At 36.3% G+C, this 19,804-nt stretch overlaps 1 protein-coding gene across 1 annotated transcript in view; it reads right to left on the bottom strand.

Moving 5' to 3' along the window:
* The window catches only part of CCDC91 (coiled-coil domain containing 91), a 110,206-nt gene that overhangs the window by 13,407 nt on the left and 76,995 nt on the right, over window positions 1-19,804 (bottom strand). Inside the window, exon 12 of the mRNA XM_057385706.1 lies at window positions 10,392-10,505. Within this exon, the coding sequence (XP_057241689.1) occupies window positions 10,392-10,505 (114 nt within the window). The remainder of the gene's footprint in view (window positions 1-10,391; window positions 10,506-19,804) is intronic.

Genomic DNA, 19,804 nt, shown 5'->3' on the forward strand with positions numbered 1-19,804 from the left:
GAAATATCAGAGAACAGAGGGACCCTGCATGACAGATCTTGCGTTTCCCTGACCTCAGGTGTTGCATAATCACCTGATGATGAGAATACGACTCCACCCTCGACTGATAGATCTGGGTGACATCAGTACAATGTACATTGCAAATCTCTATTCCTGGGAAYAGCCTATGTCCACAGAGCCAGTTGAACAATTATGTGTTTGCAGACCAAATCCAAAGTTATTCTTGCAGTAATTAAGATGCTGCACATTGGATTAAAAGCACAATACATCTCAATCACAAGGGTAGCTTTGAAATACTGTAGTATCCAGTCATCTCATTGCTGAACATTATAATTCATCCTGTTATTTTTTCCCTTTTTGGCTTCAATAGCACAATATTTTCTCAGTAATAACACTACTTGATTTCAGTTTCAACTGGAATCTCGCCTGACTAAAGAGTACAGGCATAATCTCAGTCTTTGTAGATTTATACACTGAGGCACAAAAGGATATATGAAACAGTTTTAACTTAGGCAAAGAATTTCAAACTCTGGCAATTTTACTCTAAAGTAATTGAAAAAACCCTACAATAGGCTATGTATGTAGTTTCAACTAAATTGCTTTCATCAGCATAAGTGATCACTCAAAGCGTTTGAAAATTACAATTTTGGTTATTTAACAACTTCCTTTGTATTTCAATGAAACTAAGTGGCAGAGAATTGTAATTTTTTTTTCCCTTTCCATTTGTTTAAGACAGAGCACTATAATTTCCAGGTAATTAAAAATTCTCTTAAATGCATGATATTTTGCTGTTGAAAAGTGGCAGAAAAATGTCATCTGAAGAAAAATGTCTGATAGGATCAATCCATAGAAATACTATATTGYGACACAGCAAACTATAATTTCCTTTTAATACTTAGAAACAATAATTTCAAAGCTTATAGAGACTTAAATGTTCAGGAAGAAATACCACGCTCACTTCTGCATCCCATGCAGCACACTCTTTCAGGATCCTGGTCCRCAGAGGAGAAAAGGAGAGCCAGGTGCACCAACTCATCTTACACTACAGCTTCCCATAAATCCCACGTTTAATTCTTTGGATTTATACTGCTCTTTGAGCTGGGTAAAGGAGCAGTGTGAAAATGCTCCTAAAGCTTCAATGTAAATGTTTCTTTAATCCTGTTAAAGCCACAAAACAGCCCAGCTGAAGGAGCAGGAAACCGAGCTAAGGAACTCACAGTGACCCCATCACTCCTGTCTCTCTTGGTACTGATCTATTGGTCACAAGTTCATCCTGGGCATGGCACARATGTCCCAGATGTCCTGACATCAGGTGGATTTGGGACATCAACGTGGGGACCCCTAGGACAGACTGGATGGTGGTGAATTCTGCAGTAACATGAAGTTTAGCACTGGTAACTTAGAGCTGAGTTATTAAAATAGCTGATACAGAAACAGAAGATAGGATTAGGTATTTTCAAATGTGACTGTTGCATTACACAGAATTTTATGCTCCCCAAACATGACATTGAATTCAGCCAAAAATGATACAACTTCACTGCTTTCCTTTAAAAGTCAGAAGGGGAAAAAGTTGAAAGAAAAATACTCAAGGTGACACCACACTTTGAAAACTGGGAAGCTGGTCTGTTAAAATGTGTTGGTGGTAACATTTAGGGTTTGAACTCTCATTAATGGGGCCCCAGGGAAAATATAAACACTCTTTCTGAAATTAAATCTTGAGTTTGCCCACCGCAGTCTTGTTTTCAGCTTCAGCTGCTGGCACGTCAGCCTGCAATTGAGGCCTTGCATCAAATGCCAAGCCAAATATTCAGGAACAAGAATGGTAATGACACCCTATTTTGTTCTAAGGCATATTAAAATATAGCAAGTATTATAAAAAAAAGGAAAAAAATCACTCATTTGAGATTAATAACTTAAAAGAAACTGATTTTCATAACCTCTCCCTCTTGCACTTGTCTTCAAATAATAAACCTTCAGAAGAAAGCTGTGCTTGACTCTTGAAATCAAGCACACTTGCAAAACAATAACACATATCAAAGTTCTGATAATMACTGCCTGAGGGCATAAGCTTTACCTACAAGAGTTGAAAACTAAATTCCCTGTTTTTGATACGTGATTTTGCAAGTGACTTGACACAAATGGATGAATAAATGAAAGTCACCAATTTGTAACACAAGTTTTTCAGGTGGGATCCTTCCTATTCACAGGCATGTGGTATACTAATATTAGAAGTCTTTYACTGGAACACCTCCTATCATCACCTGTTTAAGTTCTCTCTCTTATTCCCATTTTCTTTTCTTAAAAGGCTGTGTTTAAGGTGACAGTGTGCTGCTGCAGCTATTGGTTTCTCCCTGGCTCTCTCCCAAATCTCCAGCCTTCTGTAGTCTCTCCAGGTAGAATGGATCTAGAGTAAGGGATGCAATGTAAGGTACAGCCTCTGTTCCAGGAAAGGAATTGGGATCACTTGCCCAAGAAGGGAAAGGTCAACCCTGTCTATCCTGACCCYAGCTTCTGTAATGTCTCCTGATACATAGCAACTCTCCCCTTCATGGGAAAAATTCCAGTTTGGATCTACATGGGATGTATGGAGAACCTCATTTAACCACTGCTCTAAGACACTCATCCCTGATTGGAATCTGGGCTGCAAATTAATCTGAGAATAGACTGTAACCACAACTGAAACTAGTGATTAACAATAGTTTACCTGCCATGGGTAGGGAATTTGAAGAAGCTGCCAGTTTACCAAGGAGAAAGAGGAAAGGTTGCACKGGGAATACTCACAGGAATTGTTCCACCACTAACACACAATGCTAATTTGAAGAATATCARATGTAACATACTCTAGCCTGCTACCCAATAAACTGAGTGAATTCCAAACTTTATCATTAAAATCAGGTCCTCAGTGTGAGTCAGTGTCAATTCATGGCCTGACCAACAGCACWGGGTAGAAACCCCCCACTGTTGCTTGTAGACTTCCCAGATTTCTTTAATCAGAGGGTGGTGAGACACTGTAGCAGGTGGTCCAGAAAAGCTGTGGATGCTCCATCCCTGGAAGTGTTCAAGGCAGGGCTGGATGGTGCCCTGGGTCATCTAGTGAAGGTGTCCCTGCCCATGGTGAGGGGGTTGGAACCCAACATGATGTTCCAGTTCCCCAACCAAACCACTGTGATTCAATGATTTGGGTCTGAGGGCATCAGATTTGTGTGCTTGTAACACCTCCTCTGGAATAAGTAATTAGAAAGAAGGCAGAGTGCTGGATCCTCATTATTGTTCTAAGCTAGAGCTAAAAATGGGTGCAGCAAACACTTTTCAACCATGCAAGCACATCAACATGAATCACATCAGCACTCCTGCTGGAACTATATTTTAACTATAAATTTTAAAAACCTGAATATTGTATGTGATAACCAGCAGTAACTAGATTAACAGTCTAGCCACTGAAGTTAATGTAATACTTTATGGGAACGGTTCTGTTCAAGACATTAGTAGGTATTTTAGAAGCCTTCCAAAGCACCTCATTTCACATTCATATGCAGTACATTTCTGAAAGAAGTTTCCTATTCTATTTCCATCCATCGTCATGTCAGTTTTGTATCTACTTTATTAGAAACTAGATAATTGTGCAAATTTACTTAAAAGAAAATGAATACTGGAAACAATTAGGTGACATAAATAAAGCAAAAAGCTAATTTCCAATCTAAATGTGGACCTGAAGAATGTGAGCTCTTGGATTTAAAGCTACATTAGGATTCATGTTTCGAGAGGGGATTTCGTGGGTTGCAATGGTTACTGCCAGTAGATGTATCATAAAAGTACCATCATGCATGTATAGAAGCACAGAGAGGAAAGCAAAGGTGCACTCAACAACAGAAGRTCAAGGATTTCTCTGCTAAATAGAGATATTACCCATATTATATTTCATTATATATAATGAAAGTCTAAAAAGCAACCAATTTAATAATTTCAGAAAAGGCAAAATATAGATAACCAATAGATAAGTYTGTGTCAATTCTTAGTTGGACAGAAAGCCAAACTACAATAAGAATTTGCTTTAATTGCAGTTAGGACAATGAGTATGAAGACTGGTGTATGGGTAAGATGAAAATGGKTCCAGCCTTGTGACATTTCCTTAGTGGCAGAAGCATGAATTACATACAGAAATTTTTCTACCAAGATAATGTCACCTTTGAAAGTAGAAAAATAAAAATCAATAGCAAGACAAAACATGGATTATTCTTATCTGATAAGAGGGGTCAACAAACCATTGTTATTTACAATTAAGCTGATGTTTGAAGGTGTTTTCTGGTAGTAATATTTTTTTCATATCCTTTTTTACAACCATAGCCAGTTTCAGCCACCAGACATCTTATTTCTCTTCTACTATACCAACCTTCGTCATCAGTTTGATCGAATTCTTAATACAAAAAAGGGCAATAAATTGAAAGGTCTTTATAAAGATTGTATGACTGTMTAACTAAGGTGTTTATGCCAATGTTTTAAAGAACAAAAATGTTATTTCAACTGCAGCACTGGATTTGTAAAGGGAGAACTTTTAATCTGATTTGTTTAGGAAAARCTTAAATGACCAGTTTGTGTGATGGTTTTGATGGACAAATAACAGTAACTATGCAGAGGTACACACATCTTCTCTTAAGATCAGCATTTAAGAATGAATTACAGACAGTTCTTCAGACAATTTGAAAACCCAAAGGAATTTGCTGCCTCTCCTCAAAAAGGTGGATAAATYTAATTAAACTTGAACTTCTTGCATTTTTTTGTAGTCTTTACCTTAAAAAACCTAAATGTACGATATTAGTTTTCATCACAAAATCTTCTCTTAAAATATCAAAGAATGAGGAATTTGAAAAGAAAGTACTTCATATTTTAAGAAAAAAATCTACATCGATAACAAGGGTATAGCAATTGTAACACAGATAACCTTCCACAATCTATATTGGTAAAGGTGTTTTCAGATAGATTTATATAGGCTTTGTAGATAACTACAAAATCAAACACAAAACCCCCAAGAAGTTCTAAAACTATATTAATGATAAATCAGATCTGTATGAATATATTTAAYTAGGAAATGTAACTCATGACATTAAAAACCCTCTGAAACAGAATTTTATACCACAACCAAACCAAAAAGTCAATTGTCAATTACAAACCTAATGAAAAGGTGAAAACAAAGGTCTACTTGTTTCCTTCAGACAAAATAAACATACAAAATACACTCCATAAATACAGTACATTATTAGAAATAACACTTGTAAACAGGGATAACCATGGAGGAAATTAGTAGTTTTAATCTGAGTTACTCATAGATATTTCCTGCTGTCTTGAGTTTAACTTGATCACTATTKTTCTTCCCTTGAAAAGCATTGTGACTGCACTGCACCTGTGCACAGAATGAAATGCACAATTCCCTCTTCAAATGGTAAATACTTGTTTCACTTCAGAATAATCCCACTGAAAGTGGGAAAAGGTATGACTTGCTCTTGCCTGATATGAGCTGACCTTCTATAAAGGTGTGTTAACAGGGTAAAACAGTATTTTCCAAATATTCCAAGTCTTTTTCAGAAAACAGCAATAATAACTTTGGTTCTTTCGGTTACATGGCGAAGAGCCAAACTGCCTGTCCTGGCACACCCCACACATCCCTGGGCTGAGCATGGAATTCTGTTTTCCAAAAGCATCTGCATTATTACCAAATTAGAGGGGTAATTCCTCTATGCAAAATCAGAAGAGAAACTTTTGGCTTTTTTTTTTTTTTTTTTTTACTTAAGACAGACATGGCTTATACCAGCCAGCAAGTGATTCTTAAATACAAATACTGCTGTTGAAATAGGTCCTTAGTTTTTGTAATATCAGAAAAAAAATGATCTATTAAATACCAAACCCACCAGAAGATCTCTTTGGCTAATCTCAATTCTGAAGAATTTTGGTAAACATTAGTCAGAAATATGCTTAATTCTGTTTTCTTCTAAAGGTTATGAGGCACAGCTGYACAAATCATATGAGAACACACAATAGTACAATGGGTTTCATAATAATGGTGACAACTCTGCTCCCAGAATCCTCCCTTAAATCAGAGTGGGATTGCACTTATGATAAAGTGTCTGACTTTCAGGGAACCAGGGGCTGCATTAAAAACAAGTCTGTCATTCCAGTGATTACTCAAGCCCTAACACGTAGGTTTTCCCTGATAGGCCAAAATATGCCCTTTAAAGCCAATGAGAGATGTGTACAATTAGCAGACTAAAGCTGACTGATTAATATTCTCAGCTTTGAGGTCAGAAAACAAAYAGTACTTTTTCCTGAGGGAAGATAAATGCCAATGCAAATAGGAAAAATTAAAATTTGCAAGTTGGCTGGCTACATAGTCAGCAACAGGATCAGAAAGTACAACTGTAAGAAATGCTTACTCTAAGTACTCATGTCATGAAGTGAATCTTTGTAATTTGGAAAATTCCTTTAAATAATTTCTTCAGCACAAGATTTATTTGGTAGAAACTTTTTCTCCTGTGACTTACTCTCTCCTTTGTATGCCAGCTTCAAGAATTAATTTTTATCCATGTACAGCTGGTGGTCACAAAAATTAAAAAGTACATAAATAATAGGCACACTAATACTAGACCACTACATTGTGGTCCACAGTAAATATGTAATAAACAAATAAAACATATTGAATTAATATTTGTAATAAAACATATTGAATTAATATTTGTAAGCATTCAATTGCAATGAATAGGCAGTAAATTACGGAACTATGACATTTATAAACAACTTGCAATCTGTAGCATAGAAAAAATACCTGAATATTATAACAGAATACTTTTGTCGACCTCTATTCTGCAGAACTTCCTAACATTCATGCGCTTTTAGAATTAACAATGCTTAGTTTTTAACAAAAGGTGAACAACTGTGTTCAAGAAGCAGAAGACTTTCCAAGTATGAAAAAATAAGAAGCAGGGCAAAGAATTTCCTGACCTTTCTAACAACAAATAACTGGAAACAGATCTTAGTTTGAAGTACAATAGTGACCAATTAATTACCTTGGTCATTAGAATTTTCACAAGACACCTGGAAATACAGAACTTCACCAGAACTCTCTGGGTGACATTCTGGTCTGTATAGATATTCTCTGACAAGCAGACATACTTGCTTAAGTCAGCATTACACAGCTTTCAGTATTTTCATTCCATTGTTTAAAAAATGCTTGTATTGAGTTGGGTTGGCTTTTTTTACTTTCTATTGTGAATTATTAAAAAAAAAATCATTCCAGACAGTCCTATAAAATGTAAATATATTTCAGGAATTGTCTTCATAGAACARCAGGAGCTACACTCAACTGCACAAAATCTGTAGGTCCACATCATGAATGCAAAGAAAAGGCCAACACACAGACTCAAAATAAGATGATGAAGCAAAGGGATTAATACACTCCAATAGTGATATTGTTTTATTCAGATACTGCTTRTCTGCTATTTTACTATTTATTGTCAAACTTATTTTCTGTTCAGAAATGAAGCTTTACTCCTGTAAGTCACCTGGCTTGGCTTCTCTCAGACCAATGGAGTCCAAAAATTCACCTCCCTACCTTAAAGCAATTCTTGTCTTTCACTCTGCAGCTTCATGGCCCATCTGGGGGAGGCAGCMCCACCTTTTCTTCACATCTTGGCCCAGTGAAAGGACACAAAATGTAAGCAAAGGACGAGGGCAAGGGTGTGGTCTGGACACCCCTTTACACAGGGAATTGACACACTTCTCTTCCACTCACCTATCTGGAATGCTTTTAACACATTTCCAAAATTTCAGTCACCCTTGGAAATGCATTGCAAGCAGGAGCAAACAACACACATGAAAGCTCCTTGGAACTGCCTACAAACTACGCTTTGGGACAAAGTTATGTTTATGCTCACTTAATTCAGCATTAGMCAGCAGAAGTGAAGTGCTTGGTAAATGGGCCAAAGCCCCACGTGAAGTCCATAAAAACAGGAGCAGGGATAGACCCAGACTGACTCTATATTCCTAACAGAGCGGCATGTGCCCATTAATCAGATTTTAACCAAAAATATTACAAAGGCAATTCAGTTGTACATATGTGAAGGCCACTGCTATGCCTCTGTCTCATAGTCCAGGGATCAGGCTGGGGAACTCTAATCCTAAACCAGAGCTTACAGGACATTAGGCTCCCCCGGTAATAAACACCAGTGTGGGTGTAAGCACATACATGTAAGAGCACAGACATGTACATATATTCTACCACATCAGCCAGATGTTAGAGAAAGATAAAATTATTAATCCTTACAAAAACCCCAGAGCTGTTCCACCCCATATAACTGGAAATGCCTTCACAAACATTCAGTATAAAAACTAACACTAGAATTTTTAAACAATTAACATAAAAAGCTGTCAAACWCTTCCCAGCACTCACTAACACAGACACAGCCTCAGGGACTGGACTGTGGCAGAGCACCTTGGGGCTGGCACCTTGATGTGCTGGGGCTCGTCACAGCATTCTGCTCTGGATGCTTCCTGAACAGCCAGRTGACCAGGAACCACAGTGCAGGGCCAGAGGTTACAGCATGGTGAACATCAGGCAACTAAAGACAATACTGACACATGAGTTTGTGAATCTTGGGCTTACATCAAAATAGATGGACTTTGGACAYTCAAGGACAAGTGCTTCCTTACTCTTAACTCTTTACTCAACTCACTRGCCAAACAGAAAGATTTTGCCTCCCTTTACATCCGTGTCTCAGACAGAGCAAGTTTATACCTGGCATGGACCAGCCACTTAAAGGAAATAAAACCTCTCTGAATCYTAGACAAGGCACTTTCCTTGAGTTCTTCTAGGAATCCCTTCCATAAACTGCCACTTTTTAGCATAGTCCATAAAGTCTATTTATTACTCTTACAGGTGCATGAGCTTTGACCAAGGTTCATTTCCTCTGCCTCTTATGTAATCATATAAAAGCTATTATGCTACATGATGTGGAGTTAAACAAATCTTTCACTTCCAAMTTGAATACAGGCAGTCTTTATAAATATTATGCCAGAAAAATCTAGCTGTCCTTATGTATGATTTCTTTTTGAATTACTGGATTTGTGTCAACTGATCAGTAAGASAAAAAGGTTGAAATATTTGATATGCTCTATGAAATGCAAGGAATTTATGCTCCTGCGAGATAAACCAAAATGGATTTTGCTTCTTTGAAGATGATATTTTTCATATATATCTGCACTGGAGGCCTTATTGAYCCATTTATTTATGACACAAGTTATTTTAATAATAAACCTACTTTCACCTTCCCCACAGCTTTTCCCTTGTAAACAACTGATTTCAGATATGCTCCAACATCCTCATGGATCATGTTTTGCACTGGACTCTGTTTAAATTGTCTTTCCAAATCAAACAAATCCTGCTAGAAGGAAATGTCTCCAGACACAGCATAATGGAAGGAGCTCACCCAATTGCAATCTTAACGAGTAGCAGAGTGAAACTTCTGAAGGTAAATCCTATTTCCCCTACTACTGTTTAACTCATAAAAGCAAGAAATACAGAGGCAGAGGCCAAACTTATTATTTCTACTTCCTTCTCAGGACAAAATTACCCACTAGATTCAAGCTGAGTGATTTTGTTTATTGAGAATACTGAAATTCGATCTTAGGCTGCTACTGCCATATGAARGATGTTTTTAAAAATTATTTTTTGTTTATGTTTTTATAAAGAGCTTCAAAGGGGAGAAGTGTGTTATTTCTTTCTCCTCCTACTGAAAGTGAATCAAAGTCCCTTGAGTTATATTTACTGTTTATACACAAGCACTAAACTGCCAGGATATAGCATTAACAGAACAACTGAAAACAACGTTTAGAACATTGCAACATTTCATAACAAGACCAATGCACTGACTATAAATCACACTCAATAGAGTAAGAGTACATTTTCAAGTTCTCAGATAACATGGGCTGAGAGGAAAAAATTAATTACCTTTGTGTGCATACAAACTGCACAATAAAGTTCATTTGTGAACATGAAATAGGACCTGTTATTTATACTGAAATGCTTTCTGTGGTCTGAGCTCAGATCTCAAATTTGACAGACTGCATTTATGCCCCATCTTTATGTTACTTTATGTAATAAGAAATGCCATAAATTTTAACAGAACTATTAATTTCTGCTTTTTTGGCTTGTGGTGGACTTGAAAGTCTATAAATACATAGGAAGAAATATGTCATAATAACAAACTGTTTGAGAAAAAGAGCAAGAGATCTGAAGACCTACCTCTGATTCTGTTTTCCTGTGTATTTTAAGACAAGTTTGAGGTTTAATAAACTTTAGCAATTTCTCACTCCATGGTGAAACTCATTATCCACTAGTAACTCACCCTTTTCTGTTCTTTAATATATTCCATCAGTTCCTCTCTTGTCCTTTTTACTGCTTCTTCGATTGCCTTTTCACTTCGTTTCTGCTCCTCCATTAATGCTTCCTTGACAATTTCCTTTTCAAAAGAAAAGCATGCAAGTGAAAATGAAAAACTATTTCACAAATGTGATAGAGGTCATCCCTTTTCATCCTGCTAAATTTTGTATCACCTCTGCACTCTTTTCTCAATAACAATTATCCTAAATGTATGCAGTATCTTTATAAAAATCTATCAATTTAGTATTAAATGGCAAAATAAGAGAGAAAGGAGGAGAGAAATAATTACTTTAAAGATGTTTTAAYAGAAATATAATGTTCCTTGAGAGCAGAAGAAAATAAAGCAATGCAGGTGCTACTTTGCACCAGAGTGGCAGGGATGTACCAGTTGCTGTTCTCAGACCAGACCACTTCAGTTGGAAGAGACGGACAAGATCATCTGCTCCAAGTGCCTGAGCCCCTCAGGGCTGCCCAAGAACTAAACCACATTATTAAGGGATTCTCCAAATGCCTCTGAAACACTGACAGGGGCATTGGCCACCTTTCTGAAAGCTTCTCCCACTGTTTGACCAGCCTCTTATAAAGTGTCCAGTCTGAACCTCCCTGATGCAGTTTTAAACCATCCCACATCACCAAAGTCTGTTCCCACACTGTTATACAAATTACCAAAGATTTATGTATGCTTATATAAAAACTTGTCAAAACTAGTAATTTGCTTCCAAACTTTGGCAATTTCCAGGGATATTCTGTATGCAGCAGTAAAAAACCAGCAGAAGATACCTACCCACCCCCCTAAACTGGCATTGCCCTACATCAAATGCATTACAGAAGAGAAATCCAGGAACCACTTCTTAAAACATCTCTATCACCTGCAGTATTTGGTTAAATTACCASCCCAGCAAACAAATTGCTGGGTTAAAGTCACTGTCCCAAAACTCATGGAATAAGWAATGACATTATTAATCCAAGTGTTCCATTTCCAAGGTTCAGGAGAACAAAATGGCAAACCTCAATTTCTATAAATCCTGAAAATATCACATTTTCAGAAAACAGCAATCATCCAGTAGAAGTAAGCACACAGTCTTAAATGATTTGTCAGGGAGTTAAAGTGGAAGATGGAGACTATCTCAGAAAGGAGGCAGAAATTGGCAATTCCTATGCCTTTRTTCTGGACATGCCAAATTGAAAAACAGTAAAGCAGAAACATTAGTGGTGATTAAGCAGGAAATAATGGCAAAAAAACAATGGTTCAAAAAGGAACACAACGTGACTTCTAGTGTATTTATTCACATCTGTGATTTTATTTCTTTTTTTAATCAAAACTTTCAGAAAATAAAAGGTAAATATAAATGGATTCCTTATTACTCCTCGACTGGCTAGACACAACACTGCATTACCCACAGATTTGTTTATGGGTTTGCTTGAYTGCAGGGTAATACTGACATTTTTTGATACATATTTACAATTTGGATTTGTGGGAGTGGGGAAGGGTGGCCGGAGAACAGGTGGAATTCTAAAGCTTTGGAAGTAGAAGATATAGATGAAGACAGAAAGAAAAACAATGTATATACAAAAAGTATGTATATATATATATATATATATATATATATACACACACACTCTGGTATATCAAGTGTACTTGATATACCAGAGAACTCCAGACAGTATTTAAAAAATAAAACAAGCCATATGTTGCTTTGTGATTTTATAGGAAAATTCTTTTGTTTCCACACAAGGATCAGGTGGCAGTACTAAACTTTATCTAGGAAATGCAACCACAGACTCCAATGTTAGTGGTTTTTCAGAAAATAGTAACCTTCAAATTATAATGTTTGTGGTTATAAACTACTACAATCTACTTCTGAAGTCAGACATTGTTAAATTCTGTATGCAGTGAACTATTCCTTTTCCAGACTTTGCAATTATATTAAAAATAAAATMATTTAATGGCAGGGATCTCTTTCCACTCAGTTCTACTGAGTTGAGTCCTTCCTCACACATTCAAGATTACACAACATTTTCTTTTCTGTGTCTCCATAAACACCAGCCACACTAATGTTTCTGCAGGACGATGGAAAAACAAGAAGAGAGTAAAACTGGAAATAATGGTTTGTTACCTTCTTGAGAGAAATGTAAGCACACACTACCACTGAAAGTTGAACAATAAAGGCAACAGAAAYTGGAGAAGAGGTCTTTTGAAGAGCAAGTTCCTGTTCAGCACATTATGTGATCCCTTATTGTCCACAGACTATTGAGGTAGGAATTGGGATATAGAGGGGAAAAACCCAACAACTTCTTGTATGAATCCAGAAGATATTGATCATAAAGAGCAATTTTACAATAGCCCAAGCCTATTCCTGAAAAAACATTTTTTTTCTTCCAAAGATTAGCACTGTCCCACCGAATCAAAATCCTACAGAGTCTAAAAAAGTTACTTCTGAAATCATATTAACAAATACGACATTTTGCTGAGTGCTTCAGAAACAGAATAAATGGAATATTTCAAACTCTGACTCTTCCATAGGACTCTGCTACCCTTGTGAAACATGAAAAAAACTACAAATGGACAAAGAGAGACTGATAAACAAGCCAGTTTGTATTCCATTAACAGAAATGCCCTCAAACCTCTGTATATCAGRGACAGAAAGAGCTTTGAGGATAAAGAAATTAATTTTTAAGGAAATTAAATTAATATTGTATCAGGTGGAAATCCTCCCAAGTTAAAAAAAAAGCATCATAGAAGAAGGGCAAGAAATGTCAACATAGGTATTAAGCTGATCTTCTRGTAACAAATACTATCAATAGAGTGATTAATGATGAAAAAGAGATAACAGCAAACACTGAAACAGAGGCAAAAAGCAGTTTATAGCTTATTTAACAGAGAAAGAGTGATGGAGTAAAGGGAAAGTTACAATAGTAATTATGGCAGTATTTTCAAAGGAGAAAAAAACAAAAGAAGGCATTAATAAAAACAAACAAAAAGTGGTAGCCTGTATGAAGATTGTACTATGCTATTAGGTATGATATTTTACATCCCACAGATATGATGTCAAATGCGTCCTGTGAACAATTATATCTGCAATTAGATCTGAAATAAAACCATGATACAGTCCCCAGTAACAAGCAACAGGGTTGGTCTTGAAGGTGCAGAAAGTATTTGGCAAAAGAAAAAGGAAAGATTAAGAAACCTTCAAGTGATAGTGATGAATTCATAAAGTTACATCATCASTATTTTTGGTGTATACAGAAATAGATCACAAAGGGGCCATGGAGGAAAAAGTGAGTTAGGCTTCCAAATTTGATATGAACCAAGAGGCAACCTTGCACAGAACAAATTTATTGGACAAATATATAATCCTCATACATTTTTTTTCCCCATTAGACTATTCACCAAAAAATTCCTTCTAAGTTGATGCATGAGAAAAAGAGAAGTGTTTTTTTACTCATTACAGATCTAAGAAAGGGCCATTTTATAGCTAATAAATCTGACTGAAAGCTAGAGTGGAAAATAACTTTTTAGAAAACCTTTTTAGCTTCTTAGTTCTTACAACCTTCTCAAATGCACGGCAGTGAGGAAAAATATTTAGAAAAACAATAATTTTCAACTAAAAAAAAAGTAAAAGCTAATTTTAGCATTAGTAGAAAAGAAACAAAAGCCAGTTCTTTAGATATAACAGCAATGGCTTCATATTTTCACTTACATAACTTTTATTCCTTTACATATGACTGGGTGTGGAAATCCTTGAGAATTTCAATATCAAATTCATTCAGGCCTGCCAAACTACCAACAGAAGCATCCCTCAAATAGATGAGCAGGAAAAACCAAAAAACATTTTGAGAATGTAGCAGGTAAGGAGCCATTCGCTCAACRTTTTTCTTTTACCTTCTAAGCAATGGCATATGCTGGTATTCATAAATCCATGGAAAGTCATTAAACACAATTTAAAGAATAAATTCTTTTTAAACTATCTAGATCTTTGCCAGTAAAATTGTATTAATGCTTTCTAAGATCATAAATTACAAACTTATTGTTCTGCAAAGAACACGACAGAACATTAACCTTCAGAAGTGAGAAMATACTCAGTCGTCTTTAATTCTTAAAGATGTACTCAGCAAAGACTACTTGGAAGTTCACTTTTATTTTTTTTTCATAAGCCTTTTAGTTAACTTTTCCTTCAAAAGTATTTTTTCTTTGTGTATCTCAGTATATCTCAGTTGTGGCTTGGCTGAATGAGACACCGCAGCCTCAGTTTTCCTGAAATACTTTCCCATTGGTAAGATAATTTTGCCTTAGTGCTTTTGCTCATGTCCAAGAGGAAGCAGAGTTTATGTTAGCTCTTTTAATAAATGAAAGGTTCTCTTTTTTTTTTTYCCCCCTAAATATTTGCAGCCTTCAGAACACTTGAGCCTCTAATGGATCTGCCGTGTGGATTATGGCAATGATGAACTCAGGCTCTTTACCCCTTGAGAAATAAGGTAAACTACACAAGATTATATAGAGTATTTTAAATTTAAGCCTTCAGGAAATGACAGAAGTGATTCTTTGTTTCAAATGCCTTAGCAGAATTATTTATTTCAAGCTATGAGATAGACTTAAATTTCCAAGGCTCACCCTGCAGCTGCCAGCTTTCATTCTACTTTTAATAATTTTATTTTAAAACAAAAATAGTGGTGCATAAATTCTCTTCAGTTTCTTTTGCTAAGACTCTCCCACATCACCATGGATTTCACCTCCTTTATGTAACAGTACTTGGCTTTGTAAAATGGCAACAACTGCCATGAAGAGAGCTTTGTGTATTGTAGCTATGGGAGCTACTCTGCACTGCCCACTAATTATAAATTCAATAAAATAGTCTCCTACTTTATTCAAAATTGTATGGCTATCATCACCCTATACCCTCAAAGCATTTTTGGATTCRAGTTTTTTCAAAGAGTAAAAATAAACATAAAGTAGATGGCAATAGAGAGCATTGTCCATTGTTTTTTGAGTTTAGAGCTGTACCCCAGAAGCTTCATTGCCATTTTGAATTCAGGGGAAAAATTTTTCTCTCTGAGCCAAACTACACGTTACACTTTATCTAGAGGATATCCACTTCTTATTTAAGTAAGTGTCCTAGGAAAAGCATTCTAGTGGAGAAATTTCACCAAGTGTTCCTCTCACCATTGACAACTACCAGACATTAAACTCTCCTTGCAGGGAATATACAACCATAAAAAAATGCCAGACAATGTATGAAAAATAGAAGAGAAAATACTGGAGACATGCCAGGCTACAGCCAATGTSCTAAATAGACGAATTCCTCGTCTATAATGACTTCTCAATGTTTTGTAAAAGGATCATGAGGTTCCTGTGCAAATGAACATTATCTTTAAACAAAAGACTACTCTTTTTTTCAAGAAGAGCTTGTTGTTCCTGATTTAAAATGCAAGCCTACCCTTCCCCCAAACTGAGAATGCTCTTCTGAATTTAAAAAAAAAAAAGACCCAAAACAAACCAAAACAACAAAACMCCTCTAAGAAAAGCATGAAGCACACTTGAATAACACAGTTATAAAATCTGAAGATGCTATCAGTCTCAACCAACTGGGAAGTCATCTGGACTTCTAATACCTCACAGCCTCAAGAGATTGCTCTAAAAAAATCTTACCAATTCCTGGTGATATAAAATATCTCATTTATCCSTTCAGAGTTATAAAGCCTCAAAAAATAATTCCTTTGTTTAAATTATGAATCCCATGTCTCTAAGTAAAGAACCCAAGTCATTGGAACCATCAAAGTTTTCAAGAAAAGTTCTCATTTAAAAAAAAAGTAATATTCCTGTTACTGCAATCCTTTAATTTCTTAAAGAAAAAAAAAAGAGAAGGGGCTATGTCAAGGCTGTTCCATCAAGTTGAAATATTAGCTCAGTTTATCTTAGTTCCTACTTTCACTGAAAATTTATCTTTACTCTGCTGTTTCATATTTGGTGGCAAAATATTTGATATTAATCATGATTTATTTATGAAACTGTCTTTAAGTGTCCAGATTCTTCTCTGGCACTGTCAAATTAGCACAATACATCTTACATGGAAGTAACATCTCCTTATCTGAAGACTTGACAACTATTTGACTGAGGACAAACAATTTTTTTTTGGAAAAAGTTTTGTCAAGCATGAATATATACGAAGTAGAAGGCATCTGCATAAACCTTCCAAATTTGCATCCAGTAAAGGTCTCCTTCCTGGCCACTCTGCAACACCATCACCAAAAAAGTCTAAACCAATACCTCTATCATCCCCGCAAAGGAAACACTCATCTTCTCCTCTTTCAAACAAATTATTTAGGTGATGGAGGGAAATTTCATCACCTGATTCAGCACAAGTGAGATTTTCAAATCTTTATTGCTATTATGCTAAAATGCCTGCCCAGTGAAATGTTAAMAACTATACATAAGGGGTTTTTCCATTTGCTTCTTTATATATAGCCATATAACTTCTAGTAAATGTGTTTAAAAGCTGGTTAAAAAAACCCAATATATTTTATTTTAAAATTAATTGATGAAAATTACTCCTTTAAACAAAAGAATGAAATCTCCTAATTAGGTTTCTCTGGTCTAGAAGGTAAAGGAGAAGCCAACAAATCCATTCTACTATGATACACAAATGTATTTTCCCTTATTTTCCTAATTGAAATGGTACACAGTGTACACAGTGTTGCTGCAGTTTTTAAAATATGTCTTTTATCAAGTCCTGTCCTATAAACATGAAAATGCCTTTTTCTCTTGCATCACAAAGAAAATAATAAAATTTTGAATGTTTTGAATTATTCCTAGAGTCAATTGTGGGCACTTTGACTCAGTGGGCCATTGTGCCTCTATTTGCAGAAGATTACAGTGACCCTCTGTGATCTTTGCATTTTGCAGACTTACAGTATTAGTGAAGGAGACATCCTCCTCTTTAATAATACAATTAATTTGTTTTGGTTCAAATTAGTAAAGCAAATATCTTTGAAATAATTTACAGCAAAATAAAATGTTCATCTATGTTTTTTACATTTCATTGTGTAAAATGTTAGACTTTGTGTTTGACTTTTGGCCATTACAGAGCTGACTTTACATATTGTAAACAATAACAGCAAGAGAGTCAAGAGTGCAGTTACATCTTTTGAAAGAGAAATCTTATAGAAAACAAAGCATAAATCAGAAACAACTGTGTGGAAGGCTCTGTACAGAAAAAATTAATGCCCACACACAAACTGCCTGYAGGCCTAAGGGTTTTTCATTTTTAAACCAAAGCTGTATCTGACACCACATCTAAGTTATCATTTGGCACATCAGCTCTGCAGGACTTCTTTTGTTGACAGAAAATTTTAGTAATTGGTGTATGCTTATAATTGCAATGGCCTAAAGGAGATAATGCAAGTTTTTGGCAAAGGAAGAAGGGAAAATGTCGCCAAGAAATCAATTTCTACATGAAAGTCCATCCTCCCCAGGGAATTAGCTCTCATTAATTAGAGAATAAAARGTGTAACTTCAGATATACCATACAGGTAAGTGAGAGAATTTTGGAAATCTCAAGAAAAATCTGCATTTTTCCTTAATTAAAAATAGTTTCGGTATTTGAAGAATGAACTTGACACAAAGGAGAAATAATCACATRTTATAACTGAAGAAATTATTCCTGTTATAATAAAAGTTGTCAGAGTTGTTTGGTATTAAAAGAGATGGAATTAACTAATAATACAAGACTAGATAAAGTGCAAGGCATTTACAGCAGAATWAATCACACAAGTCTCCGATACCTCAGTGCTGCTTACCATCACCAGTACCTCACAAGGTACTTCCACACTATGAACTACTTGATCAAAAAGCAGCTTGAGCAGAAAAATCTGTCCTTTGGAGAGGCCTGAATTGCTTCCTCAGGGAGGCACTGACATGACAGTGCTATTTAAAACTTTACCAAAGAATATATCCATCAATATTAAACTACTTCTAGTATCACCCTGTCTTGTGACAACTTCAAAGGCAGCATCAACCATGAGAGTCTGTAATGCCCTGCATAGGGAGGGCAAACCTGCCCCAAACCTGCCTCCAGCTTAGTTCACACCCCTCCCACCCCTGGGACASTGAGTGCTCCTCAAATCCATAAATACAAAACCCTGACTGAACTCTAGCACCCAGCCATGGGGCTYCTTCACCAAAAATCTTCAGGATTCATCAAAAGCCTTCTCAAACTTCATTAACACTGCCCTCCTTCTATAAATCCCTTCATGTTCCACAAGCTATAAAATTGCTGTCTTTACTGCAGTAAACAACTRCTTCATCACTCTCCCTTCTAGAACAGACTCCTTACCCCACTCGTACAAGTTCTCATTCTGGACTGTTTGAATGATATGCATCAAACTAAAGACCAAGCACTTGTTCTCAGCTTGAATTTAGCTTTGAACTCAGCTGTTTATCTCTTTTTCTGAAGAAGAGTTTGYGTGCCCGAAGGCTCACTGAAAGTCCTGTAAACTGACATTTTACCACTTGATGTCTTTACATTCAAAAGAAGTAATGAAGATGTAAAAATGTAAATCATTCTATTTAYATTAGGAATGTAAGCAATACAGAGTATGATGATGGCATAGCATCAAACTATTTTATGTAGCTGATTAGGTGTGAGGTTACTGTGTTTGACACTGGAAAGAGAAATGGTGTCTGTTCCCAAAAAGTTCATTTTTGTGGGTTACACTATTTTACTTCTATTTTCAAATTATCAAGTTATATTTTGGATTTTTTTCTTATTCAGGATAAAAATATATATTAATATCAAATTCCAGTATACCAATGAAAAACATACTCCTTAAAATTTTAATATAACATTTGATATACGTCACCAAGAAATCAAGTGAATTCACAAGTGTGTTGGTTTTGCTTGGCCAGGCTTCTGGTAGCAGAAGGGCCACAGAGGTGGCTTCTKTGAGAAGCTGCTAGAAGCTTCCACCATGTCCAGCAGAGCCARTCCCTGGTGGCTCTGAATGATGGACTGCCACGRGCAAAGGCTGGGCCAGTTAGAGACGTTGGTTACCTCTCTGTGATAACACGTTTAAGAAGAAAATCAAAACAAGCACACACACAGTTTTTCCTAACCAGAGAAGAAGAGGATGTGAGAACATGTGAGGGATGGAGACACCAAGGTCAGTGGAGGAGGGGCAAGAGGTGCTCCGGGTGCCAGAGCTGAGATTCCTCTGCAGACCATTGTGCAGACCATGGTGGAGCAGCTGTGACCCTGCAGCCCAYGGRSCCCAYGGGGRWKSMRRRRWYCMMCCMMMGCCCGTGGGGCCCACGGGGGATGCAGAGATCCACCCACAGCCCGTGGGGCCCGTGGGGGATGCAGAGATCCACCCACAGCCCGTGGG

Source organism: Malurus melanocephalus, unplaced genomic scaffold (genome assembly GCF_030028575.1).
Source record: "Malurus melanocephalus ecotype Western Australia unplaced genomic scaffold, MMel_1.1 scaffold_16, whole genome shotgun sequence".
Classification (NCBI taxonomy): domain Eukaryota; kingdom Metazoa; phylum Chordata; class Aves; order Passeriformes; family Maluridae; genus Malurus; species Malurus melanocephalus.